Raw genomic sequence first — 27,985 nt, 5'->3', positions numbered from 1 at the left:
GCAGGGGGTTGGGCTGGATGAGCTTTAGAGGTTCCAACCCCAATTATTCTGTGGTTCTATGGAACAGTCCCAGGAAGGGCCCTGAAGATGCCAAAGGGCATCGCCCCCCGGAGAAAGCTCTGGGGGTGCAGGCCGGGGCTGATCCCAGTGAGGGAAAAGCCACAACCCAGGAGCTTCCCTCTCAACACAAGGAAATTTATTTTTTTTTTGTTCAGTGAGGGTGCCCAGAGAGGCTGCGGGCTGGGTGTGTGTTCACTCAAAGCCATCTGAGCCCCAGGTGACACCTGAGGTGCTGGCACAACGCGGGCCGGGGCAGTAGGCACTGACAGGAGCGGGGCCGCTTCTTCCGAGGGAGTTTCTTTCGTTTTGGGGATTTTTGGCCGCACCCCGTTCCCCGCACAGCTCCGCACTCCTTTCTCCCGGGATGCTTTTGCCTTCCGCGCACACACGACCCCCACGCGGGGAGCTGGGGTGGGGGGCAAGTGAGGAAGGGCCCACGGCTCATCTCAGGAGGGCGCGGGAACCCTCCTGAGAGTTCCCTCCTCCTCCTCCTCCTCCTCCTTCCCCCCGCAGCGCCCGCGGGTCGGTACCGGACCGGGCCTCGAACCCGCAACCTCCGGCAGACCGGGACGTGCGGAGCGCCACGCGCAGGGCGGGCGGGGCGGAAGTGTCGCAGGGCGCGCGCCGGCAGCATGGCGGCCGCCCGGTGCTTGCGGCTCTGCGGGCGATGGCGCCCGGCGCTGCTGGGACCCGCCCGGCGCCGACCCGCGGCCGCCGCTTCCTCCTCCGGCTCGGTGCTCCCGGTACCGCCGGGCCCCTCCGGTCCGCCCTCCCGGGCGGCCTTCGGCACCGGCCCGCGATGGCAGCAGCGCAGCCCCGGCGGCCTGGCGGGGAGCGACGCGTTGGAGGGCGGCGGCGCCGAGGACGGGAGCGGCGGGAGCGGCGGCGGCGGAGGAGCGGACGCTGGCGGGGCCGGGCCGGTCATGACGGCGCTGACGCCGCTGATGGTCCCGGAGCATTTCCCCAACGTGCCTCTCATCGCCGTGACCCGCAACCCCGTCTTCCCGCGCTTCATTAAGATCATTGAGGTGAGGAGCCCCCGAAGCTCGGCTGCCCCGGGGCCGTGGTGCGGGGCCGTGGTACCGACCGTGGCCGTGAGAGGCTTCGCAGCTGGGGGCTGAGGGACCGGCGGGCCCTGAGGCTGCGGAGGGAACCCGGGGCTTGTCCCGACCTCTCGGCGCTTTCCCCCTCACACCCCAGCTCCGTCTTTAGGGTTTTCCCTAAGTCGTGGGGTACCGGGAAGGGTCTGAGGGTGGGTGACGCTCGGGAGCCCTCTGCTTCGTGGTGTTTATTGTGGGGACACGGCCTGAGAGCGTTGCTGAGGAGGTTTCTTTGGGCTGGGGGTTTGCTGGGGATTGCATCAGGCGGTAACGCTGCCTGGAACGGGGAAGGTCAGAGATTCACGGAGAAACCCCGGAGCTGGGTGTGCTGTCCTCTCCCTGTTCTTTTTCTGAAGGTTAAACACGCGTGGCCTTGGTTCAGCTCCGTGGGCTTTTGTCTCGGCCCCGACACGTGTGAAGGCTGAGAGCTGGGAGCAGGGATCGGGAATTCAGCCCGGAGCTGTGGGCAGAGAAGGTGCTGGGAGGTGTCAGGGATCATCCCCAGAGTTCAGAGGGGGGGCTTTGCCCTCTGCACCTCTGTGGCTGTTTTTAAGAGCCATAAATCTGATCTTTGAGATGTTCACAGGCCAGAAATACTTTTTTATCCCTAAAATGCATCCCTTTGGGAACGAGTGCTCATATTTTTTGCTTCTCACCACTGTTTTTTACCATTTTCATTTTGGAGTATATGTGACAAGGCCAGAGTCAATAGTTTCCTGGTGCTGTTGTGCTATTTACCATAATGTTATTCCTACTGTAGTATTTTTTGCACATTCAAATATAATACATGCAACTTGTGTCTTTCTAGATATTTTAGGGGAAGGAGGAGATTATATAATATTTAGGAATGCAGCCACACCTCCCTGTGTAAAAGCAATTTCAATACATAGCTCAGCAGTGTCTTACATTAAGATAATTGTTAAATGCTCTCTCTTATGCTCTGAATTCACCATGCTGCCATTTAATACTTTTATTTCCTGACAATGTGGAGCCTCTGCAGTGAATGCAGAATTGTTTGGATCCTTCTCTCTGCCAGTGTCAGTCATAGTTTTGCCTGCACACTTTGCACAGTTCTACTCTACAAGAGTAGGAGAGGCCAACAGCAGAGGGTTTGCTCATCTTGCTCTGCTTGTTGTCAGAAGCTTTGGGCAATGCAGCTTCTGTCCATCACTTGGAAATAATGCTCTGTGTGACTTTTGCAGCAGCCAGATTCATGAGGAGGAGTTTTCTCAGTTCAGGCTGCTGTGATAACAATCACAGGGGTGCTGGGAGAGATGTGTGACATCCAGAGGAAGGAAGGAAAGCAGGAATAAATGCACCTGAAGCAGGGACTCAGGCTGGTGGGTGTAGGAGAGTGACTGAACAGAGGGGGCTTTGGAGAAGAGGATTTAAAGTAGAGTGGGTGTGCAGAATTCAGGCAGTTATGGGGCAGATTGGACCAGCTCCCCAGTAGGAGTGGAGAACTGGGATGTTCAGATATGGAAGGGAACAGTGATAACAACAGAAACTCTTACCAAGTGTTCAAGTGACTGAGAGGTTTCTTGTTTACAAGACTTCTACAGATTAGTCCCAGTTTTTCTCCCTACTTTTGAGCTTAATTAGTCAGCTGCTTGTTTTAAACATTCAAATGTCACGTTTCTCTTAATCATCAGCTTCCATATTACAGTCCCCTTAATGAGGAAAAAATTAAAAAAAAATCTGTGAGTAGACTTCAAAATTGAGCCCTAAGGTTTTGTTGTGCCTGGCTTTACAAACTGAGGACACAAAGCTCATGGAAATTCTCCTCTGACTTCATCCCTCTTGTTGTCCCAGGTGAAGAACAAGAAGCTGGTTGAGCTGCTGAGGAGGAAAGTTCGTCTTGCCCAGCCTTATGCTGGTGTGTTCCTTAAAAAGGATGATAAGTAAGTCATTTCCCTTGAGCTTTTTAAAAATTTAAAAGTGAGGTATTTCTGTCACTAGGCAGCATTTACACTGAAAGCTCTGAACTGAAGTTCCCTGCCTGGCAGAGCATTACAGAAATTGGATGTAGGCTTGGACCATCCTCTCACTGTGACTGTTTTTAGTGCCACACCCAGCACTAGGAGCTTGAGCCTTGCTTTAGAAAAGGCTATTATTATTATTATTATTATTATTATTATTATTATTATTATTATTATTATTATTATTATTATTATTATTATTTGGAAGGGAGATGAACCCTCCAGGTCATTGGGTGATTTGGAGAGGGGCTGCATGGTGCTAACAGTGAAACAACTTTGCCCCTGACCCCCCTTCAAAACAACCAGTGCTTGTTTGTTCCTCTTGTTCCTCTTTCCTGCTTCCTCAGGATTCTAAATATCTGCTCTTTTTTTTTCTTCCTCCATAGCAATGAATCTGATGTGGTGGAGGATCTGAATGAAATCTATCACATGGGAACTTTTGTGCAGATCCATGAGATGCAGGACCTTGGGGACAAGCTGCGGATGATTGTCATGGGGCACAGGAGGTAACTGCCTCTAACCACCCTTCTTTACAAACACCCAAGTCCCTCTCCTGTTCTCACCACCTCATATATGCATTTTCATGCACAGCTCGTGTAAGGCAAAGCTTTTCCTTTGTTCCCACAACATATTCTGATGGTGCTTTAGTGCTCCAGCCCCAGATTCTGTGTGCTGGGCCAGATGTGACAGGTTAGCCCCAAAAAGGAAGAGCTCCTGTGTGTCATTCTGACATAAACTGGACTGTGATGCAAACAAGCATTCATTCAACAGGTTCTTTGACAAATTTAGTAATGGTGAAAGAAATTCTCTGGAACTAGCTGTTGGTTTTGCTTCAAAAACAGAAATAAAAAAAGTGTTCAGTACCTAAAGGGGGGGCTGCAAAAATATGGAGACTCCCTGTTTAGGTGGAGCCCCATGGACAAGACAAGGGGCAAGGGGTACAAGTTGCTCCTGGGGAGATTCCAGTTGAACACAAGAGGAAAATTTCTCACCCTGAGGACAGTCAGGCACTGGAATGGTCTTCCAGGAGAAGTGGTGGATTCCCCCACTTTGGAAATTTTAAGTCTCAGCAATATTAGAAGGGTTGGACCAGATGATCCTTGAGGTCCCTTCCAAGCTCACTTTCTATGAAGTGGTCTGAGGCTGCTATGTCTTAATCTACAGAATCCTTATCTACAGAATCCTTATCTACAGAATCCTGCCCCAGAACTGAAGAAAAAAGTATTATTGTTGGGGCTATGGGTTCAGCTATTTATGTGAAGTATTTTGAGCAAAGACAATATAAAATTACAGTTTTAAAGGCATCAAAGGTTTAATTATCATTAGAAGGGAAAACACAAGGACAGAAATGTGGTGAGAGAGACAGAATCAGAGTGGGTTTTGCTCTGAACCATTGCTTTCTTCTTCCACTCACTTGGCTTCTGTTCTGGATGGCAGAGAAGGAAGGGGCAGTACTTCTTGAAGCTGAATTTGAGTTTGCAAGTCAACTTTTTTCCAAATGAAGTCTTCAGTGTCCTGTTGCACAACAAGATCAGATTTGGGGAATAATCATTTTTTTTGTTTGGTTTACTTGAAATTAAAATATTTCCCTCTAGCTTGGGCAGCCAAAATAATGAAATGAGGTGCTTTGCAGGTATGGGTCCTCTCATTTCTAAATCCCTCCCTTCTAGCATGCCTTCTGGGGCAGGGCAGCAGTTTCTGTGGTCAGTCCAGAGTTGTTGCTTGCTGGCTGTCCAGCTGGCTGCTGCCAGACTCTTTTCCAGGTGCCCTGTGAGGGGATGTTCTCCCCAGCACTGATTTTCACCATCAGCAACCCCACCCTCCACAAAATATTTTTTTTTATCTTAATTGTCTGTGACTCTGCTCTGTCAACAGAAGCAGTCAAAGTTAATCAAAAGTTGCTAGTGGCAGACAGAGTGGCTGAGTAGTCCTTTTTTTTTTTTTTTTTTTTTTTAAGGAAATAACATGGAAAAAAATAAGATCTGTGTCCTGTGTGTAATGGGTCTGCTACACCAAAAGGTTTTGTGGACTCCATGTTCAGAGCCTACTGGGACAACTTTGTCAAATGCTGCTGCACTTCCTGAGGGTTTGCCCAGGACTTGTCTTTAGTGGGGAAACTTTTTCAGCCACCAGGGAGTTCAAGATTGGGATGTCTTTCAGAAGGTCATAATCTGTGTTAAAAAGTTCTCATATGAGGTTGGATGCACAGCAGGCAAAATTCAGAAACATTTAAAAACAGTGACAGGGAAATTAATTTTTTAGAAGGTGAATATGCCATGGGGCATGTAGGGATTTATAATTAATTGTTGGGGAAGATATTGTGGGTTTGATCTCTGTTAGAATCATAATGTAGGGAATTTCTTTGTGCAATAGAGCAAAATTTCATATGTCTAGGTATGAAATGACTTCAAGATTTGTTATATTATTTCAGTAAGTAATGCAGGGGCATGGAACTGGATGATCTTTAAGGTCCATTCAAGCCAAAACCATTTTGTAGTTTAAAGTTTAAAGTCTGTGATGTAGTTAAAAGCAGAGAGACTGATTGTTGAGAATCAGAAAACTGAAAAAGCAGAACTTTATATTCAGAATTAAAGTCTAACAGTGAATATGCTTTTCAGGAGAGACAAGAAGAGGGTATGAATCCACGTAAGAGGTGTTGGTTCATGGAGCTAGAGAAACCAGCAGACAAATTAACAATTATGCCTTGTTAATTGTTCTTTTATGTGCTGCAGCTGTCACTGAGAAGTTCAGTCTGTGATGCCAAGCTTTGTGTGCATGTGTTCACCTACATTATTTGGATTCTTTTTCATTTAATCATTAAAAATTGATTGTGTAGTTCTGCAGAGGGTTTAAGCCAACACAGTTTAAGTTAAAGGTGCTGTCAGCTGCCCTGGACCTCTCATTCCCACACCAGCAGCCTCACTCAGGGGTCACTTAACTTGTTGGGATGGCAACTTCTTATTGGAATTTTATTTTATTTTATTTTATTTTATTTTATTTATTTTATTGTAATGTCCTACCTACTGTTTGCTTACTGCTGTTTTACTAAATCAAGCCTTATTTTTACAAAATGAACATAAGCTAAATCTTGTCAGAACACACACAGTCAGTCACCTCTGTCAAAGTTTGAAATTTTAGCTTGTTCAAAATGCAACTTAGGCCCTGAAATCCCATAAAACAGTGGGGAATGATTTCTTTCAACTTTCAGGATTCGGATAACCAAGCAACTGGAGGTTGAGCCTGAGGAGCCTGAGAATAAACAGAAAGTTAGAAGGAAACAGAAACGTTCTAAGAAAGAGACTGAAGAGGAGCCTGGATCAAAGGACCAAGCTGTGGAAGTACTGGATCCTGTAGCTGCTTCCTCTCAGGAAGTTCTGATGGTAGAAGTAGAGAACGTGGTTCATGAAGATTTTCAGATCACAGAAGAGGTTAAAGTGAGTGAATTAATTGTGCAAGCCTGGTCTGGCCCTGTAGAATTGCACCTACATTTCTTTCTTGAAAGGAGGAGTTCTAAAATCAGGCTCTACTTTCAGTCCTCAGAAACCAGCTCCTCCTCCTCACAGACAATGCATGAGAGGATTTTGTGAAAATAGTTATTTTTCATTACACCAGCTCAGTTCCTTACAGCTGGTCACTTCCAAAAGTTGCTGAATGAAGAGGCTGGGCTGGGTTTAATCTGTAATATCCTCCCTCAAACTGAGTCTTTGTTCCAAGATGATGAGTGCTCAACCTGATGATCTCTTCTGGCCAAGAAGCAGTTAAGTCCTGTGCCTGCAGGCAGCCAGGCTGTGGCCCTTTTGCCTTTCCTCACCTCTGGCAGGAAGGATGTCCCCAACACCAGGTCACACAGCACTGGTGACACAGAACAGGGTGGCCAGGGCTGTATTTCTGTGCTCCCATGCTGGAGAGGTTGGGGAATGTCATATTTGTGCTGAGACCTTGTCTGTCCTTTTCCAGGCTTGTTGTTGATTAAATCTTTGTTGTGTTTTTAGGCACTTACTGCAGAAATTGTCAAAACAATCCGGGACATCATTGCCTTAAACCCCCTCTACAGGTTTGTATTTCCCAACCTGTTTTGGGATCAGCACTTCCTCAGGATGCAGTACCCTGAGATTTTTCTATTCCAGCTATGCTTTTGCTGTAATGAAGAAGAGGTATTTGCTGAATTCTCAGGTAGAATTTTGGTTTGGATGCCAAGCTTTATCATCCCTGATTGGAAACAGAGGGGAAGGTTTGAAAACCTGATGTAAAATTGAGATCTGAGTCCTGGGGCAGGTGATCTGGGTCTCACTGCAGTGTCATGGTTTGATCCTTGTAATGGGAGCATAGTTGGAGTCTTAGCATACTGCCACACCAAAATTTGCATAAATGTTAAATGGGTATTTAAGACTTTTTGGTTTATTTATCAGTAATCGTGGTTTTTTTATCAAGTGATTTATGTGTTTAATCAGATTTAAATAAATTAATTACTTTGCTGTGTTGAATTTCTTTACTCTGTCCTAAGTGAATAACTCTGAGGATGTTCTGTTACAAAGGTTAAAGTTCACTGAGCATTTTGGGGTTTATTACTCTTTTTTCAGAGAGTCTGTGCTCCAGATGATGCAGGCTGGGCAGCGTGTTGTGGATAACCCTATCTACCTGAGTGACATGGGTGCAGCACTGACAGGGGCAGAGTCACAAGAACTTCAAGACATCTTGGAAGAAACCAGTGTAAGATAAAGCTTTGAACTAAAATTTTTAATTGAATCAAAAGTTTGTCTGTTTTATGACTTGGTTTCTGGACCAGCCTCAGTACAGAGGGGATTTCAGTACCATCTTTGATGGTAGGATGGAATCAGTGCCAGGTTTCTGTTGAAGGCTCCAATGTCATTATCAGAGTCCTTACTACCTTGCCTTAAGGGAAGGGCTGGATGCTCTGATTTGGTGGCAAATCATTCTTTTTTTGCTCATTGGTTGCATGTTGTGGAATTACAGGGTTGGGCTTGTAACACCTGCAGGTGCTGGTGAGTCCTCCCAGACAACCTGTTTGTTGGAGCTTTTTGTTCTTCCTTTCCCACAGGGAGTTGCCAAGAGTACAGTGTCTGAAAAACAAGTCAGTAACTTATTTTTTCCAGATTCCCAAACGTCTTTACAAAGCCCTTTCCCTTCTGAAGAAGGAATATGAGCTGAGCAAACTCCAGCAGCGCCTCGGGAGGGAGGTAAGGGTTTCAAGTAACACATACCTTGTGGGTATTTATATCATCTCCCCCACTCTGGTGCTCAGCATGGCCAGGGAGGAATTTTAAAGCAAGACAATGGTACGTGCTCTAAGCAGAGGTGATTTTAGAGCTAAAATTTCATCTACTTCAGTTAGAAATTTTTCATACGTGTTGTAAAACTCACAACAGGTGAGGCCGTGGCCTCCCTGTTCAAGTGTGTCCAAGCTGTAATTTCATGTAAGGAGGTAAATCCTGCAAGTTTCCCAAGTAAAAATACACAGCACTATGTTGTTTATATTACATAATAGTGTAAATATAGCACAATGTTCTTTTAAAAGACCCTCTGCTAACCACTGTGAATTGCAGTAGTTCCTGACTGTTACAAGCTTTAATCAGAATACAACAACTGCATCAAGATGGTAACTCAGTGTGTGCAGTACAAAGATTTGTGTGTACTGAGTTGAAAGTTCCAGGCAGTATTAAATTCCAATAATTGGGGCTTTTAAATTTCATGTTAAGTGCAAAATGCTTTTGGACCAGAGTAGGAATTGTTGAATGCTTCTGAAGCAAACTGGACACGTGCAGCTTGTGGGATGCATCTGAGGATGTGGAGAGGGCTTAGCAATGTCATTGTTTTATTGTCTCTTTAAAAGAGTGGTGATAGGGGAGGCTCCTGGCATGTGGAAAAAGGGAAATGTTGTGCCCAGGTTCAGGAACAACTGGAGATGCTACAAACATGCCAGCCTGCCCCCAGTGCCTGGGAAGGTTCTGGGGAAAGTCCTCCTGGAAGCCTTGTACAGGAAAGTGAAGGGTGGGATTTGTAAGGGATTTTCTAAGAGCAAATTGTTCTTCAACCTGATTGCCTTGGCTGACAGGACCAAGAGTTCAAAGGGAGAAAAATGGCTGTTGCATACCTTGACATTTACAAGGTCTTTTTTATGGTCAGCCATAGGGCTCTTGTGACCAAACTGGGATGTCACAGGCTGGAAGGATGGAGGAGAAAGTGGGTGAAAAAAACTGGCTTGACTACTAGATAGAAAGGGTTGTGATCAACACATGGAAGCCTGACTGCAGCTGGCTTCTGGTGGTGTCCCTCTGGGAGTCAGTAAGAACCTCCTCAAGTTCAGCTAAGAGAAATTCATAGTCCCAGATGAGAGTTGGAATAACTCTGTGCAATGGGACAGGCTTTGCAAAGAAGGGTTTTGAGGCTCTGATGTACAGGAAGCTGAGCATGAATTAGCTGCATGGTGGGTCCTATTTGCAGCTGTGGAGACAACAGCTCCAGAAAAGTGGTTTTTCTGCTGTTTGGCACCAGGAAGATCACATCTGCCCTTTTCTGCCCAGCTTTTGGTCTCCTCAGCATAAAGAAAACACTGAAGTACTGAGGGATTTGTGGCTGGCAGAGGCCACCAAGAAGCAGGGGGAGCTGGAGTAGATCAGAGTCACTTCTTATATCAGACCATGCTGCAAATTCCAGGCAGGATTTGCAGTTGCTGAGGCTGTAACTGAGTACTGGAAGCATCTGATGCTTGATGGGTTGTGCCAGGGACAGTGTAGTTACTCTGCCTGGTCCTGTGTCTAGGTTGAAGAGAAGATCAAGCAAACACATCGTAAATACCTTCTCCAAGAGCAACTGAAGATCATTAAGAAGGAGCTGGGGCTGGAAAAAGAGGACAAGGATGCTATAGAGGAGAAATTCCGTGAGCGACTGAAGGATCTGGTGGTGCCAAAGCATGTCATGGATGTCATTGATGAGGAGCTGAACAAGTTGGGCTTGCTGGATAATCACTCCTCAGAGTTCAAGTGAGTGCATGGCTGTATCCCCCACTCTCAGGGTTAGTTGGGAGAAGGAGAAAAATCAGGGCAATTCTGCAAAGTTCTTTCCTTTATTTTCTCTTTTTGTCTTTTTTTTTTTCCCTGAGTGTAGTCTGTCACCTCATCCTAGCTATAGAAGTGTTCTCCAGATATCCCAGTTTACTGTAGTTTGCCTCTTGGGTTGTTTTAGGTCTTTGCTTGCAGCCTGAGACTGTGATTAAGAACTGTGCACTTCCTTTCTCCTTAGGAAATGTGCAGTGTTTTGTTCAGCTCTTAATTTTGGCTCTTCTAGCTTGTACTCAGGTGTTCTCATTAGATGTGAGAGAAGAGAAGCTAATTACTGACACAGGAAATTGGCTCAGCTACCTGAGGTGGTCCCTCAGGTATGGGTTATACCTTATAATCTATGGCAGGATTGTCAGAAACTGAGCTTGCTTTGAACATTTCTGGCCTGTTGAGTTGGTGTGTGCTGTACAGCACAGCACTGCCCTCAGCAGCACTTCAGTGTCTTAGATCTTTAATTGTTTTACAGAGTAAGAAGCTGTTAGAGGCAGACAAGTCATTTGGATGAGAAACATCTTGATAATCTTCTAGGAGGAGGGAGGAAGCTGGGGGAGGCACCCTGGGCTTCCCAACCAGTGTAGGACCTTTCCCTCAGAGCAGTAACAGTGGCAGTGAGGTTGCCAAGGAAATACTTGGGAAACAGAGCCAGAGGGCTGTGGGAATTGCCATGGAGTGAACTGGGATCAGCCAGCCAGGCAGGGGCAGGCTGTGCTTCTCTGCTCATGGCATCTGCATCTCTGTTTCCTGCATCTTTTTGTCCTCTCTGTATGTGTGAATCCCTGAGCATGCACAGCTTTAGCCAGATGAGTGCTGCTTTTACACACTCAGGAACAATCTGTTTGAACTGATATCTCTGTGTTAGCTTCCCCAGTAACACCCTTATCTCCCAGTCTTTAGTCTTTCTCTGTTGTGTTGTACATCCAGGGGTTTTGCCTTGCTTCTTAGCCAGGAATCTTTCTTCTTTAAGTTGTCTTGTTCCAGTGGAGAAAACAGAGAACACCAGTTTTCTGTCTTTAAGTTTCATGACCTGATCCAAGCAGTTGGCAGTAGCACACAGGTTACAAACAATCATCTTCAGACAAGAACCAGCCACACACCAAGCAAATCACATGGGGAGTTTGTGTGTGTGTGCAGAGATCTTGGTGAGTTGGAGGTTCCTTGCCTCAGGAAAGCAAAAACTGTGGATAAAAAAAGCTTTGTTTTATTTCTGAGGGGAAGGCACAAAACAATGAAGACCATAATGAAAGGTTAGCAACCACTGCCCCAAAGAATGATGGTTTTTTGGTTTTTTTTTTTTAGTCCTCCTTCCATGAGTTTATATCCCAGCTGTCCTGGTTGGGGCTCTTTTGGGTTGTGGTTAAGTCCCTCTCATCTGTGTCTCTGTCAGTGTCACACGGAACTACCTGGACTGGCTGACATCCATCCCCTGGGGGAGGTGTAGTGAGGAGAACCTGGAGCTGAGCAGAGCCCAAGCAGTTCTGGAGGAGGATCATTATGGGATGGACGATGTCAAGAAGAGAATTCTGGTAAGGCAGGAGCAGGCAGTGTGTCCCATGCCACACTCTGAGCATCACCATGCATTGCTGTTGTGTTTCAGGTTGCAGTTCTCCACTGAATTTGTGTTACTCCAGCAGTCAAACAGAAAGGTTAAAGAACAGAATGTCCTGGTGATCAGTTAATAGCTTTAATTACTTGTGGCAATAATTGTCATATTCTTATTTCAATATTATGCTTTTGCTACTTAATGCTGAGCAAGTGAGTAAGTGTCCAAGGGAAGCAGTCTCTGGATTTTAGTCACTTTGTCCAGAGACTGCTGAAGTGGTTCTGCTTGACTGGCAAAATTACTGCCTTCCCATAACACATTAAGACTCTGCTCTTACCTCTGAAATGAAGAGGATGGAAGTCAGCAAAGATTCATGTTTGCCTCACAAACTTTTTTAATACCCAGAGTTGTGTTTGGTGCTGAAATCCTTACAGTCTGTGCAGTACAGATGGGGAAGTTTCCAGTGTTGCCTTTGTCACTTTTCCCTGAGGTTGGCTGTGTTTGCTGTGGTGAGAGCTCTTTTAGGTGGGAGTGGACACTTGAAACAGGTTGCAAGAACTTCAACAAGTTGCTGTGGGAACTGCCCTCCTTTCCAGGGGTTATGAACAGGCTCCCTGTAGCCAGCCAAGGCTTTCAGGCAGTGAGAGACAATCCTGGAGCTATCAGGATTTGTCTCAGACAGGACAAGTGCATGAAAGTGCCCAGTGGAGGGGAGAGAGGTGCAGATCCTGACTTTGCATTAACAGACTGTGGTGAGAGTTTAGCAGCTGTGGTGAAGCTGTGGAGTGTGGCCATTCTTCAAGTTGGCCATTTCCTTCCCAAGAGTTTCTTTTGCCATCCCCACGTGCTGGATGTAGCAGAGCTTTGTTTTTCTCTGGAGACAGCACTGATGGCATTTGTTGCAGGCCACCTCCATAATTGTTGTGCAGGGAAACCATGCAGGCATCTCCTAAGCTAATGGTAAATCCTTAAACATCCTGGCATTTTGCTTTTATTAGATGGTTTTGTTACAGTCTCTTCTAGAAAAAATTAAAGGTTGTGAAGTATCTTCTCCCTGCCAGCATGAGGGGCTTTCTCCTCCTAGTAGCACCCAAGACTTGTGACTAATCTGTGTGAATTATGATTTATGGTAACTCTGTTGTTGCACATTTGCAAACAGATAAATTCTTGAGGATCAATCTCCTGTGTTGCTTGTCAGCACTACTGATGCTGATTGGGCCCAACTTTCATACAGAAATAGATTGAGTTGCATCTGACAGGGCTGTGGCTTTGCTTATCAATGACATCAGTTCCACACAGAGGAGGCAAAGCAATCAGGAGGTGGGATTTGAAGGCACTGGGATAAACCTGAGCCTAAATTGGATTGGAGCTGTGCCCCTGGCCTGATGCTGCTGTGGTGGAGGAGTTCCAGGCTCCTCTTTGCTGAGTAACTGCCTTGTTCCAAGGAACCCTCTGCCCACTTGCCCAGTGATTTGTGCAGTGCAGGCATATGAGCTGTTAAAAACTGAATTCTGAACTGTGATCTTTTGATTTCTCAGCTGCTGAGTGTTACTAAAGGTTTCCTAGCACAGGAGTGTAAAAAGATGCAAGTTTAACTTAGCAAGGAAGAAGTGATGCAGTAGGAGCTGCTTGCATTTAGCTTCCTCACTCAGGTGAGGACTAAGAGGAGCTGGGAGAAGAACTGGAAATCTGTCTGCCCACAGCTGGAGGGAGAGACTGCTTCTCCTGGGGAGATGAGGACAGAGCACAAAACCCAGGGACAAAAGCTTTTCAGAGTTTATTTAACCAGAGGTTATTTTTACCTCTTTTCATAGCTGCACCACACCCCTCCCTCCCTTCTCCCTTCCCTCTCCCCAACTCCTTTGAGTTTTGTGTGCAGTGCTCACTGTGTACTCATTGTTCAACCTGATAACAAACAGGTTTTGATGTTGCTGCATTTGTTCCCTCTTCACTACTGGTGCTTCCTTTGCTCTGCAGGAATTCATAGCAGTCAGCCAGCTCCGAGGATCCACCCAGGGAAAAATCCTTTGTTTTTATGGCCCCCCTGGGGTTGGCAAAACCAGCATTGCTCGTTCCATTGCCAGGGCCCTCAACAGAGAATATTTCCGTTTCAGTGTTGGAGGGATGACTGATGTAGCAGAAATAAAAGGACACAGGTCAGTGTCACTTGGGCAGTTTCTCTGTCCAGGAATTTTTCCTGATGTTGTCCAAATAGAAACCAGACTGAAGTTGAACGTGTGTGATTTTTTTTTTTTCATCTCTGTTCTGCCAACCCTTGCTGAGTTGGGATATAGGAGGAGGTGAAGAGGATGGCAAAGGGCAGAGTTTGGAATATAATCATCTGTGTGCTTATGGGAGAGCTTTGAAAAGCTGTGTGAGGTACCCAGAAGTGTTGGACTGATGCCAAATCCTAATTCATGTCTGCCTGTAAATGCCAGCACTGAAGAATGGTGCCAGTTTGAACAGGGTCAGTCATGTGTCCAGGTGATTGAGACTTGGTTTCTAAGCAGGAGGGAGGTGCTGTTGAGGAAAAAAAGTGTTCCTAGCATTCAGGAGGAGAACAAGAAGACATGAATACAACAATCAGCTGCCCCAACCCTGCTGTGGATTTTGTTTCCTTCCACATCCACCTGGAAACAGAAGTAACTGTTTTCAAACTAGTAACTGTTCTTCAGTGTGAGGTTCTTAAGTGAGAGGAACCTGGGAGGTTCTGCAAAAAAAAAAGACAAAAGCAGAGAGAAATATTTTATACACAAAGGCTGTTTTTTGCTGATAACAATTTGATCATCCTTTTTTGTCCCTACCAAGTGAGGGAATGAAATGTTCCCTTTTCTGACGTTTCTTACAAGTAACTATCCCAACATACCTGTTCACAGGGTCATTCCCCTGCATCCCTCTAATTTAAAAGTGGTTAACAAAAGGTAAAAGCTGCAGTCTGGTAGGATTCTGCCAAAATTTGTGTCTGATCTCTACTAGAAATAGACTAGATGGGTCTTGGTGCTTAGGATGGTGAAGCAGAAGGCTTTTGATAGATGTAGAAGAACTATGGACTTGTTCCCCAGCAGGACACAGCTGTTCCATCAGCTGCATGCTGTGCTCTGTGCTGTGTGCTCTGCTTTCCAGTGCTTCCCTAAATCCAATCTCTGGTAAACAGGAGGACCTATGTGGGAGCAATGCCAGGAAAGATCATCCAGTGCCTGAAGAAAACCAAGACAGAGAATCCACTTATACTGATTGATGAGGTGATGTATCTGGGCTTTCTTCTAGCTTTTGCTTTTAAAAACATGTTTCAATTTTTGACCCAAATGGAAGAAGTGAAGCAGTCCTAAAAAAAAAACAAAACAGGATTTAAAAAAAATTTATATTAGACCAGGCTCTCAAGTTTTTTGGGTGTCAGGATACCTTTAGAAGCTTTGTTTTCTCTTCCTATAACATGCTTCAACTTCAATATTTCAGCTTTAGCCTTCTCATTAAATTGCAGCTCATGGGAGCTGGATGGATACTCAGAAGCTGCAGTAGCTCCTGTGTTCCCTGCCTAGGTGTGGGTACAACAAGGTGCACAAAACCCCTGATGCATGTGTGAGTATTAGAAAGAGTCACTCTCTCAGTAGGTCTGAAGCAAGACTGGAAGAAATAAGATGCTTACAGTCAATGAATGGTCTGGTTGGAGAATAAAAGAGATCAGGGGCTACCAGCATAGTGCTGTGTGCTGCAGCAAGCAAAGACAGAGTGGAAGAGGAGGTGTTCAGAACAGGCTCAGGGTCTCTCTCACCTCCCAGTGCTTTGGGAAGATGAACAGGAGATGGCCTGGAGGACCAGGACACTGGATAAGGAGTTGCACTGAGGTGTAACCTCTGAGGATGTTGATGAAACCTGGAGGTCGTGGCCCTGGAGTGGTTTTGGTGTAGCAGCAAATTTCATTACACCATAAAATGTTAATGGGAGAAGTACTGAGAGCAGCCCTCTGGTGACCTCTTCTTCTGAGGACATGAACAATGCTGAAAGAGACCTGAACCTTGGACATAGTCCTGGGCAGCTGGCTCTAGGTGACCCTGCTTGAGCACAGAGTTGGACAAGATGACCTCTAGGAGTCCCTCAGTCAGTCTGTGATTCTGTGAGAGCAGCAGAGGTCATCAGCTGAGCTGTGATGAGTGGCTGTGTGCAGGCACTTTGCACCTTGGGCAGAGGAAGGAGTGGGTCTGAACTTGGAATTAGGGAAATTATAGAAGGTAGCACCCTATAGTCCTCCCACTGGGGAGGAGCTATTCTCATCTGTGACTATTTTAGCTTAGCTTACCAAGTAGCAGCCCACTAATCCATGATAAACCACCTGCTTTTCACTGTACAAATGAAATTCCCTGAGCTTTCATGGACCTCTCCACAACACTGTAAAAGCCTCCTGTGCCTCAGCTGTGCCAGGGGTGCCATGTGCTCACATGGTAGGAGTGGGAACTGCTGATAAACTGGTAGAGGAACACAGGAAAATGTTCAGATGGAGCCTATAGAGAACCTTTGTATGAGAATGTATTGTGGTGACAAACTTTGTGGAGCATTTAAAGCTTTTCTCCCATAGGTGGATAAAATAGGAAGAGGATACCAAGGGGATCCATCCTCTGCCCTTCTAGAGCTGTTGGACCCAGAACAGAACTCTAATTTCTTGGATCATTACCTTGATGTTCCTGTGGATTTATCAAAGGTATCTTATGCAGAGGGGCTGGAATGCATGAATTTGTGCTGATGCAGATTTCCTGTCCGTGCAGAGATGCTGCTGACATTTCAGTCAGTTGGCAAGTCAGCCAGATGAGACTGAGGCACAAGTGGTGCAGATCTGCCTCTGCAGGAGCTGCCTTGAGCCAGGGTGCTGTGCGTGCTTCAGAGAACACAAATCCCCAGGTCCTGTAGCCCTGAGTCCCTGCAGAGCCAGGGCCACAGCTGTGGGGGCTCAGCTGGCAGGGGCAGGGGGTTGCTATGAGGTGAGGTTGAACTGGGTTGTCTTCACACAGTGGTGCACTTTTTGTGCATCTTACATTAGCTGCAGAATTGATGGAGATTTTTTTATACATCTTATGGATTTTTTTATATATCTATAAAATTCAGTTGCTTCTGTGATAATTTCACTGGAGACAAAAATAATTAGAAGTGAGATCCAGATATCCCCACACAAGTAGTTTCCTGGTCTATATTGGACCATTCTGATTTCCCAGTCTGAGGTGTGTGTATTTTTAAATGTTTATTTTGGGGGCAGGGAACATCCTACTACCCAGTTCTAAAATGCAAAACTTTTCCTGTAATAAAAAACAAGCTGCACTGTACAGGTTCCAGTAATGAAAACCAGGTAGGAGATGATCTTGCTCCAGCCCTGCAGACAGAGAAACACAGAACTGAGGAATTGTTGCTTGGAGCTCATGAAAATGCTTAATAAGATCTCTTAATGTTTGTAGGTACTTTTTATTTGTACTGCCAATGTAACAGAAACCATTCCAGAGCCACTGAGGGATAGGATGGAAGTGATCAATGTCTCAGGATATGTGGCAGAAGAGAAACTTGCAATTGCAGAGGTGAGAGAAACCATTGATATGCTGGGAATTATATAGGATAAAATGGTTTGGGCAGATTCAGGCCCACATATTTACATCCAACTATGCCACAGAAAAACGAGGCCCTGACATTTTGGACAGGGATCCTCTGATCTGAACACCCAGTTAAAATAACTCCAGTGTTCCCCAGGCTGTGGACTCCAGCAAATGGCATGGAGCTAATAATAGAATGAAGCTGCATTAAAGGATACCACCAGGTTTTTGTCTAAAATACTAACAGAAGGATGTGGGGGATGGTTTCTTTCAGAGGTACTTGGTCCCTCAAGCACGAGTTCTGTGTGGCTTGGATGAAAATAAAGCCAAAATCACATCAGATGTCTTGACTGTCCTCATCAAGCAGTACTGCAGAGAGAGTGGGGTGAGGAATCTCCAGAAACAAGTAGAAAAGGTGAGGGAAAGTTGTTGTTAACTCTGCTTCAGCCTTCTCAGCTTTTTCTACAGAAACAAATTACTCTCTCACTCAGGTATTGAGGAAATCTGCCTATAAAATTGTGAGTGGGGAAGCAGAGATGGTCCAAGTAACACCTGAGAACCTGCAGGACTTTGTGGGAAAACCAATCTTCACCGTGGATCGGATGTATGAAACCACTCCCCCAGGAGTGGTGATGGGGCTGGCCTGGACAGCTATGGGTGAGACCAAGAGGCTTTGGGCTTAACATCTGCATTTCAGTATCATTTTCAAAAAGGGAAAGTGATAGTAAAACTAAATTTTCCCTAGAGTCCAGGGAATTTCCTCTCCTGGCAGCAGTAGAATTAACTTTGGTGGCCTTTTAGATCCTGCCTGCTGTTTTATTATCCTTTTTTATTCCCTTACCCATCCTTACTTCAGCTGCATGTTTGCTCCTTGTGCTCATATCCCATGTGAACCACATGGAACCACATTAGGAACAGGAATGACCAAGAGCATTTGCCTTTTCAGAGAGGACAGGACCACGTAGCTTCCTTGAGAGCAGGAGGTGCCACCCTGACCTGGGGCACAGCTGGGGCACAGCTGGGGCATGCTGGAGCTCTTCAGTGATGCTGCAGCACTGACCTGGCTTTGGATGACAGCTCTTGTGGCACTGAGTTGGGGTGGGATATGGATATGGGTCTGGATACAGCCTGCAGCAAACAGAATGAGTCCCCACTCTGAGTGACCTTGGGTAGAACTGAAGGGTTAAAGAGGAAAAAGGGAAATTGTTGCCTGACACTGGAAAGCTGTGCTGGCTACAGGTGTGTTGGGGTGTGAACTCATCATGAGTTTTGTCTGCAAAGAGAACCAATGCAAGAACTGATGATTTCCTGGGAGTGGGAGCTGGATCTGTGTAGTTCAAAGAAGCAATGAATGGAAGCTCAGTCCAGTGCTGTTGAGTTTTCTCAACCAGAGAAGCCTTCCTGAAGGGAGTCAGAGAGCAGATTCCAACTGCTCTTTATCCAAGAGCTGGTGTCCCATCAAAGTCTCGGTTCCAAATTCCTGATGTTGCTTCTGCATCACCAGAACCTGCTGATTTGATTTGCCTTTCAACTTTCCTCAGGATGTTGTTTTCTTTTCTCTCTTAGGAGGTTCCACTCTGTTTGTTGAAACATCCGTGAGGCGACCCAAAGAAAAGGAGAACAAGGATGGGTCCCTTGAAGTGACAGGGCAACTGGGAGAAGTCATGAAAGAGAGTGCCAGAATAGCTTACACCTTTGCAAGAGCCTTTCTGATGCAGAAGGACCCCAACAATGACTTTCTCATGTCTTCCCATATCCACTTGCACGTGCCAGAGGTAAAGGGATGCAGAACTCACAGTGTGCATGGCAGCCATGGTTTGCTCTCCTTGGCATGAAGCTGGGATGCACTGAATTTGTCCACATGTTGCACAGAATGCCATCTTTCAGCAGCAAAACCTAGGAAGCAGTCTCAGGAGCTGTGTCTCCATGTAGCAAGAATACAGGGATTGTAAAATGCTGTAAGGAATCTTAGACTTGTGTTGTAGCTGCTGGGCTTGTGCAGGTGGGGAGACCATGGCACAGAGAGAAGGGATTTGGATAAAAGCTTGTATGCAGCCACAAGGAACCCAAAGCTTAGGTCTCTGCATTACTAAGTCTTCCTTAAGGCTTCACCAGGGCATTTGTACATGATTGAAAATACTGTTCTTGGTCTTTGTGCTGTGGTTTCTCCTCCAAATACCATCAGCAATTGCATTTTTCCAGTGTTTGAGACTGTAGAGGAAAGCCCATGATGCTCAGAGAGGCTCAGGCACTGTGGAACAGTGCTTGGAGCAGGTGCTTTACTGAAGACAAAGTTTGTGCTGTCCCTGTGCCCAGGCTTTGGTTCTGAACTGCTGCATGGTTTATCCTTGTTAATGCATGCAGGTTCCCTTGCTGCAGCTTGCTCTGTGTCTGTGCCTGGTGTTCACACTGTGTTTCCTGTGCTGATCCTCCAGGAAACAGACATCACCTCTGCCTCTGCTCCCTCACAAAATCTCTCTCTCTTCTGCTACCTCAGAGACCTCTGTGACCTCAGATAAAGCCAGATCAGGCCTGGATTTTGTTGAGTTTTCTGAACTGAATTCTCTTTTCTGCCTTGAATGATTTTCAGTATTGTTCTCCACTGTTCTGTGACTCTTGAAGCTCTCTTCCCTTGTCATGCTGACCCCTGTTACTTGTTTCTTTTAGGCTTAGGTCAACAGAAAGTTTAAAGCATTCTTTCTTTTTTAAAGCTTAAAGCTCTGGGTTTTTTTTTCCTCATGTTGCTTATTCAAAGTCCTGAGCTTGGTGAGTGTTGTGGTGGCATGAGGGCAAAAACCAAATTGTAACTCATGGAGTTTACAACTGAGTAAACTGATACCAAATATAAAGCAGTTCAAACAGCAGGGACACTTTCACAAAAACCTCTGTGAAACCCCTGAAATTTGGGGCTCTGTTAAAGCAGCAGTGCCAAAGGTATTGCCTGGCTCTGCTCTCCTGAAGGAAGGCATCGTTTCTTTGTTTGTTTCTTTGCTTTTTAAACAGGGAGCAACACCAAAAGATGGACCCAGTGCAGGCTGCACCATAGTCACAGCTTTGCTGTCCCTGGCACTGAACCACCCCGTGAGGCAGAACGTGGCCATGACTGGAGAGGTGTCATTAACTGGGAAAATCCTTCCTGTTGGTGGAATCAAGGAGAAGACCATTGCAGTAAGGGCTCTTGCCTTGGCTCTGGGAATCATCTGTGGGAGAGAGCCCTGGATTCATCTGGGTGGGGATGGGGACAACTGGAGTGATGGGAGAGGCAGTGACCCAAGCCCCGGTGTGAGGGAGGAGATGGAAGCCCAGGGGCAGCTGTGCTGAGCTGGTTCCTGGGTGTGAGGGATCATCTGGGTGTTCACTCCTCTGCTGGGCCCTGCCAGGCTGATCAGCTGTGCTGGGCTGAAATTCCTCTTTAAGGAGGACATTGATTCAATCCTTAACACTGAGGCTCTGTTCCCCAGTTCCAGATGGAATTTGTCCACCTTAAAAATTCATACAGACAGCCCTGGTTTTCTGTTTTAAATAGAAGGAACTTTTAGCATCTTGCTTTTTCCCTGTGAAGTTCCTTTGTACCTCATAATCAAGTTACTTAATCCTCCTTTTTTCTGGAAGCTTTTATACACCAAGTTCTCTGACATATTCTTGCAAGCACTGGGTTTACAGTGCTAGTTGGTTTATTTTTTTTTTCAGTCCTTTTTAGTTTTCAAAATTCTTTACCAAGCAATGAATCTGTCTCTTTTCATCTGGATAGCTCCTGCATCTGCTCTGTTTGAACCCTGGGGAGCTGGGGCTTCACAGCTCTGTCCTTGAGTCTGCTTGGGCTACAGCCTTGAGCAGTGGGATTCCTTTTTCTCACCTGGCTCTAAAATGGGTCATTTTGTGGTTTGTTCTGTGGTGGTCACTACAGGACCAGTGTACAGGAGGGTTTATGGCCCTGGTGCACTTGCAGGATGTGTACAGGGTCACCCACAAACTGCCCTGGACCAGGGGGCTCCACTCTGCTCCTTCCAGAGGTGTCCACTCAAAGGTTCTGTAGGATAATCCTGTGGGTCCTGTGGTGGGTTGGTCTTGTTTCTAATTCCAACCTTTGATTGAAGGGTTTATCCAACTTGTAAAAGACTTTTCAAAGTGTAAATTAGCATGAATTGCAGTAAATAATTCCCCAGAGTGCTGCTGTACTCCTGTTACAATCCCTTCCACTTCAGCTCTCCCTGCAGCTGAGGTAGGACTGGGGTGACCTAGAACATGACCCCTCCTTGGTGACACCTTCACCAGGAATCCCCCTGCTGCTCTCCCAACAAAGCAAAGCCAGATCTCACTCCTAAATAACTGTTCCTACTCCTGCTTTCTAAAACGGGAGTGTTTCTAGTCCCCTCCTTGATTTCCAGGACTCAGCTGACTGACTGCATGACTTTCTTTTCCCCACAGGCAAAGAGGGCAGGTGTGACCTGTATCATTCTACCCTCAGAAAATAAAAAGGATTATTATGACCTTGCTGGATTCATTACAGAAGGACTAGAGGTGCATTTTGTTGAGCACTACAGAGAGGTATTTGATATAGCATTTTCCCAGCTGGGTTCCACTGGAGGTGCAACGTGAGGGACAGACTGTGTTCCAGCCATCCCTGCTCTCCAGGAACGAGGTGATCCTGGGGCAATCCTGAGGTGGGACGTGGAGCTATTGCTGCTGAGCAGCTGCTGAGCTGATTTCTGGCTTTGGTAGAATAAAGTATTTCTCACTCTTTAATATTATGATTCACATTAAATATTTCCAATAAAGTCGTGAAATTTTACCTAAGGAATGTGCATGTTACCCCCCACCAACACTGAAACCAGGCTGGTGTCTTCTGATTAAAAGATTTTTGTTCTTTCACTGCAGTTTAAGTACCTGCTGATGGAAACACTCACTCTGCAGAGCTGGGCCTGGGCAGGGGCCCTGCTGGACTGGTACCTGAGCACTTGAGTGGCTCCCAGAAGCCACAGGGAGAGCCTGGGGGGCAAAGTGAAGGTGAGGGGCAGAGGGCCAGGGCTCTGCTCCTGGTGAACTCACGAGGGCACCACCCCCAAAACCAGCTCCAGGCTCAGTGCAGCCCTGGCCAGCAGAGCCATGGGCAGGGGGGGGGGGCTGTGTCACTGCAGCAGCTGGGTTACAGTCATGAAGAAAAAAAACCCTGGAATATGCTTTGTCTCATGGCAGATTTTAGGAAAAATGACTAAATTTTGGGAGGAGTATTTACACAAAGTTTAGCTGAGGTGTATTTCCTTGTGCAGACAGAACTGCACCTGGGAGCCCTTCCTGGAGAATCAAGGCTCATCCTGCTGCCTCAGGGAGCAATTCCTGACTGCACTTCCCTCTTGATTTGCATCCTGATAATGCTGCAGGATGCAGGACATGCATGGAGGGCACAAGGGGAACTGCACAAGTGCCATGGGGAAGGAGTGCAAAGTTTTTACTATTTTCAACAGCAGTTTCTGTCCTGTGACTTCTCTCCTACCACTGTCAGGGGCTGGAGACAGACTGGAAGGTGGGAGGTACCCCAGCTACCTGAGAGGCTTCAGTGTCCTGAGGAGCCACCTCTGCTCCAGCAGAACATCTCCCAGGTCAGTAACTCCAGCATCAGCATCTCCAGCTGCAAGGAAAACAAACCAGGGATCCAAGTTCTGGATTCCTGCAGTTCAGGGCTGGGTCAGCATCCCCTGAGCTCCCCTCCACCCCCCAGGCTGCAGCAGCTGCTCCATCAGCAATCTGTTGTGTAAGAAAGGACTTTATTGAGTCACAGGTTGTACAACTCAATCCTTCTTTGCAGCAGCTTTCCTCATGGCTGCCAGGACGTTACTGAGCTCCTCCCTCTTCCTCTTGGCCCGAATGTGAGTGCCAACCTGCAAGGGAGGAGCAGAGCAGTCAGCAGAGAGCAGACACAGCCTCTCAGCTGCTTCAGGCAGGCACTGAAGCTGTGTTCCTCCTCAGGTAAACCTGGATTCCAACCCCATCCACCTCTGCTGCCTGGAATCCCCATCCCAGCAATCCTACTCCTCTCCCAGGTGATGTCAGGAGCTGGTTTCAGCCCCATTTCAAGCTGCCTGTCAGGAATTGCTTTGCTCTTCTCTGCACCAGATTTGCAAATAAGTCAAAAACACCCCAAGTCAGGTCACTCCACCCCCAGGGCCTTTGTGGAAAACACCTTTACATCCCTCTCCCACCCACCTCAAGCAACATTCCCTCTGAATAAACCAATAACATTTAACTACAGAGAAAAAAAATAAAATAATTAAAAAGCAAAGTATCCCTCGGGAAGGGCAGAAACCAAAGTTCCCTCCAGCAGAGCTTTTGCCACCCTCCTGGAGGTGCAGGGCTGACCTACCCTTTTCTTTATGAACTTCAGAGCACGTTTATCTTTGGAAACTTTCAGCAGTTCCATGGCACGTCTCTCGTAGGGTGCAAAGCCACAAACTTCCCTGATCATGTCCCGCACAAACTTGGTGTGTTTGGTGAGGCGCTGCGAGGAGAGGAAGAGGAAGGCATGGAATAATCCCAAGGGATGATTTACCCGGAGCTGGGAGGGACTGGGGGCCTCTGGGTGACCCCCTGCTCCTCCTTTACCATTCCAGGCACAGCACTGGGTGTTTCACTCACGTATCTGCAAGCCCCAACATTTTTAGCCAAGGAAGGTCCATCAGCCCCCCCGGGTGTGCCTTGCTGCCCCTCTCCAACACCCCCATTAAACACAGAATTTCATCAAAGTGGGGGAAAATATCCAAACAATCTTCCGTGTTAGGGCACACACACTGGCTGAGCCGGGGTAACTCCGACTATTTGTGGGAGGACGGGGGATGCTGAGCAGATCGGGAGGGAGAGGAGCACTCAGCAGCCCTTCTGACTCCCACCCAATTCGATTTCAGCTCCGGTTTAAGTCCCTTTCTCCCGCTCTTCCAGCAGAAGCCTCCTCGCTGCCGGTTGTTCCACTCCGCACCCACAGTCACAGCTCCCCCGCTTTCCAGGATCCCCCACGCCCCGCAGCTCCTCCGAGGGGCCCCATCGCTGCCTTCGGGGCCAAACCACGCTCAGCACCCCCTCCCCACGCCACGCACGTACTCCTGCAACCCACCGGTTCCTACAACCCACCGGGTTCCTACAACCCACCCGGTTCCCACAACCCACCGGGTTCCTCCCTCCCTCCTCCCCCCTCCCTCCCCGGGGATGGCTGCGGGTCTCTGGTTCCGTTTCTAGGCCGAACACACGACCGCGAACCCAGGAGCTTCAGGGCCCTCTCGGGAACCCCCGGGGAGCAGCCCAGGCCGAGACCCGCGCTGCGGGCAGGGCCCTTCCCGCTCATCCTCACCCCTCGGCGGCGGCACTGCCTGGGTTTGGACACGTTCTTCGTCACTTTGTAGCCCTTGTTGAGGCCCACGGCCATGGGGTACCGGATCGCCATGTCTGAGGGGAGACAGCGGCAGCCCCGCCGCGGATGGACGCGGATTTCGTGCGGACGCCGGGGCTCAAGCCCGCAGCTCGGAGATGGTCCCGCACCGGAAGGACGGAGCCTCTTCCGGGTCCCCGCCAGGCCGAGGGCGCTCTGTCTCGCGCCGTGACCATAGAGGCGGGAGAGGAGGGCGGCCCCAGGCGGCGGGAGGACCCCGAGGGGGCAGCGGTCCCGGCGGCTCCGGACCGGGGGAACCGGTACCGCGGGAAACAGCGGGGAACCCAACCCGGGTGCCGGGACCGATACCGCGGGGAACCGGTACCGCGGGGAACCCTAACCCGGGTGCCAGGAACCGATACCGCGGGAAACCGGTACCGCCGGGAACCGGTACCACGGGGAACCCTAACCCGGGTGCCAGAAACAGATACCGCGGGAAACCGGTACCGCCGGGAACCGGTACCACGGGGAACCCTAACCCGGGTGCCGGGAACCGGTACCGCGGGGCTGCCGGGTCAGCACCGGTGGCAGAGCCGCCCTCACGCGGCTCAGCCCTTGGCACCCCCGGTCCGGACGGGACCTCGGTTCTTGCCGGACCTCGGGGTTTTTCCCGGAGCTCGGTTCTTACTGGACTTCGGTTCTTCCCGAACCTGAGTTTCGGGACAGAAAGTCCCAAGGGGTGCAGCAGGAATTGGGCTTGCGGAGCACACGTGGAGCAGGAACGGAGCCACCTGGGCCGGGCTGGGTCCGAACACCGAAGCCGTGGGCAAGCTGAGCTCCGAGAGATTTTTTTCCCCCAGAAATGAATTTTTGGTTTTCCTTGGGGCTGGAAAGAAAGAGATGAAACGGTTTGGTAGAAAAGAAAGAGACTGGGTTGTCCTGGCTGGATAAATCCTTAGCTCTGAGAAGGTTCGACCCAATGAGCTGCGTGCTGCTTTATTGATTTATTAATAAATCAATAAAACTGATTGATTAAAATTGAAAACACTGAATTGAAAATACAAATTGCAATGGAAAAACTGAAAAATCTTGAATTCTTAAATCACAGATTTTTACAATTTTTTTATTTTTTTTTTTTTAAGTCCCAGATTTTTACACCTTTAGGCACACGGTAAAGCAAATCTTTGCAGAACTTTTTCCTTCGGTACCAGGACCGTTGTCCCGACTAACACTGAAGTCTCGTTGGGTTCTGTGTCCCACGGTTCGGCACAAATTGAGGCAATGAGGAGGGATCTTTGTCCCTTGGGTCACTGCAGCTTTACTGCTTTTCTCCACGGGAGGGCAGAACATTGTCATCGTCTGAAGGGGACTGTCCTGTCCAGACAAAGGGAACCCCTCGGGCTGCTTCGCTCCAACGTTTCTTTCAGAAAAGCTCAAAAAAATTAAAAAAAAAAAAAAAAAAAAAAATTAGGAATGGCAATTTTTTAAAATTTTATAATAAGATAATAAATAATAAATAACTATGATTAACAATTCAATATGTAACCACTAATTAATAATTATATGATACGATATTATATAAATAAATATAAATAATTTTATGTAAATAAATAACAATAATAATATTATAATATAATAGTTTATTATTATTATTATTATTATTATTATTATTATTATTATTATTATTATTATTATTATTATCTTCACGTCTCCTGCCACTTTCCTGGTGCCAGGAGCCATCCCAGGGCAGCTGCTGCCACCAGCTCTGGGTGTGCAGGACAAGGGGTCCCATCAGCTTTGTGACAACCACGGGACACGGTGGCCCCGGCCAGGCTGCTCCTGGGCTTTTCTCTTCCTTTTTACCTTCCCCATTCTTCACTGAGCCTCCCTAAACACTGCTTTGTCCCCCAAAAATTGGGCTTTCAGATCCTCAGCCCCCTTCACAAATCCCTACTAAAAAATCCAGTTTTTCAGTTTCCAGAAGGTTTTGCCCCATTCCAGCAGGGGTGAATCCCTCCTCCTCCATTCCCACATCTGTGAATCCCCATTTTTTGGGGGATTCCCAAGCTCCCAAAACTCCAAACGATCAGGACTGGCAAACAAATGCAAACAGTGACCACTGAAAACTTTTCCTGGCCCCTGGGACCCAACCCCCAGCACCACCAAAAACCTCGGGTCTCCCACCCCTCGGGGGCCACTCTCCCACTGCTGCTCGACAGGGCTCCCAAAACTCCATGAGGAAGAAAAAAAAACAGAGATAAGGTAAAGGAAACAACGTGATTTGGGCTGAATCTGAAGCCCCTGGTTGGGACTCTCTCTGCTGAGGACATCAGGGCAATAAATAGATTTATTTATTTATTGGCTGCCTGGCTGTAGTAACATCATTGTACCTGGGAGGTGATACAAGGAGTGATTATTCCCTGTACTCAGCACTCCTTAGATCAAAGTGCAAGAAAAAAAGTGTTAAAATGTGGTGAGTTCAGAGGAGGACTGTGATATTTTGAGGTCTGTATCTCCCATGAGGAGGTTGGAAGGAACAGGGATTTCTCCGCATGGAGGAGAGGCACAAATGAGCTGATTTTCTGCTTTCCCCATGGAGAGGGATGAGTATAAGAACCATCCATCCTAATGCCAATCTCAGTCCATCCCGATGCCTGCATCCTGATTCAAGCAGGAGGCCAGACTGGCTGAATGGGGAATCCTGGATTGAGTTTAAATGCAAAAAATTAAGAGCCCAGAAAGATGGGAGCAGCATCGAGCTACCCGAGACATCCCCCAGCATTGTGTGGACTTGCAGAGACAGAACTGGAAAAGCCAGAGCTCATCTGGGCTTGGCTGAAGACCAAGGGGAGAAGTTCAGCATGTGAACCCTTTGTGTTCCTCCAGGTTTTGTAGAGATGGCCCCATCTCTGCCACGAGACAGATGAGCTTCATCTTACTCTCCCTCCTCTTCTCCAGGTGCAGAATCAGCACAATCCATGATCCCCCTCACAGAGGTGCAGGATGCACAGGATGATGCTTTCTGTTCTGACCCTGAAGCTCATCCTGCTGCCTGCAGAGGCAGGAGCCTTCAAGGTAGGCAGCCCAGTGAAGTCCAAAATCATCTCCACCTGCCCCTTTGCCTCCCAGCCAGTCCCCTGCATGTTAGCAGGGCCAGAAAGCCCCACACAGGTCCTGACACCCCCCATGGAGATGCTGCCAGGGGAGCCAGCAGCCCCCAGGGCACTGTCCCAAGCTGTGCTCCCAGAGCTGCTGCAGGGGGGATCCCCTTTATTCAGTAATTGCTTTATTCAGTAATTC

The 27,985-nt window shown here is 47.5% G+C and overlaps 2 protein-coding genes across 2 annotated transcripts; one reads left to right on the top strand and one right to left on the bottom strand.

Moving 5' to 3' along the window:
* The first annotated feature begins 647 nt into the window (after positions 1 to 647).
* Positions 648 to 22,120, top strand: LONP1 (lon peptidase 1, mitochondrial). The gene is made up of 18 exons (XM_071727443.1): positions 648 to 1,088; positions 2,973 to 3,061; positions 3,526 to 3,645; positions 6,348 to 6,573; positions 7,132 to 7,193; positions 7,720 to 7,849; positions 8,254 to 8,337; positions 9,920 to 10,140; positions 11,603 to 11,741; positions 13,736 to 13,914; positions 14,913 to 15,000; positions 16,332 to 16,454; positions 17,200 to 17,316; positions 17,603 to 17,743; positions 17,820 to 17,985; positions 18,895 to 19,103; positions 20,332 to 20,496; positions 21,757 to 22,120. The coding sequence occupies exons 1-18, from the start codon at positions 693 to 695 to the stop codon at positions 21,925 to 21,927; spliced, it is 2,826 nt and encodes a 941-aa protein (XP_071583544.1). The 5' UTR covers positions 648 to 692; the 3' UTR covers positions 21,928 to 22,120.
* A 954-nt stretch (positions 22,121 to 23,074) lies between these two features.
* On the bottom strand, positions 23,075 to 24,877 carry RPL36 (ribosomal protein L36). Its single transcript, XM_071727442.1, has 3 exons — positions 24,668 to 24,877; positions 23,690 to 23,824; positions 23,075 to 23,207 (listed from the first exon to the last, which is right to left on the bottom strand). The coding sequence occupies exons 1-3, from the start codon at positions 24,758 to 24,760 to the stop codon at positions 23,118 to 23,120; spliced, it is 318 nt and encodes a 105-aa protein (XP_071583543.1). The 5' UTR covers positions 24,761 to 24,877; the 3' UTR covers positions 23,075 to 23,117.
* Positions 24,878 to 27,985: the final 3,108 nt, after the last annotated feature.

This window comes from Heliangelus exortis, chromosome 28, assembly GCF_036169615.1.
Source record: "Heliangelus exortis chromosome 28, bHelExo1.hap1, whole genome shotgun sequence".
In the NCBI taxonomy this organism is placed as follows: domain Eukaryota; kingdom Metazoa; phylum Chordata; class Aves; order Apodiformes; family Trochilidae; genus Heliangelus; species Heliangelus exortis.
The sequence above is the reverse complement of the archived record's forward strand: the minus strand, read 5'-3'. Positions and strand labels throughout refer to the sequence as shown.

Excerpts from the sequence above, each read along its gene's own strand:
- LONP1 (XM_071727443.1), top strand. The coding sequence starts at position 693 with ATGGCGGCCGCCCGGTGCTTGCGGCTCTGCGGGCGATGGCGCCCGGCG. Across the intron at positions 7,194-7,719 it reads GCCTTAAACCCCCTCTACAG|AGAGTCTGTGCTCCAGATGA; the intron begins GTTTGTATTTCC and ends CTCTTTTTTCAG. Across the intron at positions 7,850-8,253 it reads ACATCTTGGAAGAAACCAGT|ATTCCCAAACGTCTTTACAA; the intron begins GTAAGATAAAGC and ends TATTTTTTCCAG.
- RPL36 (XM_071727442.1), bottom strand. The coding sequence starts at position 24,760 with ATGGCGATCCGGTACCCCATGGCCGTGGGCCTCAACAAGGGCTACAAA. Across the intron at positions 23,825-24,667 it reads GGCAGTGCCGCCGCCGAGGG|CGCCTCACCAAACACACCAA; the intron begins GTGAGGATGAGC and ends CTCTCCTCGCAG. Across the intron at positions 23,208-23,689 it reads TGAAGTTCATAAAGAAAAGG|GTTGGCACTCACATTCGGGC; the intron begins GTAGGTCAGCCC and ends CCTCCCTTGCAG.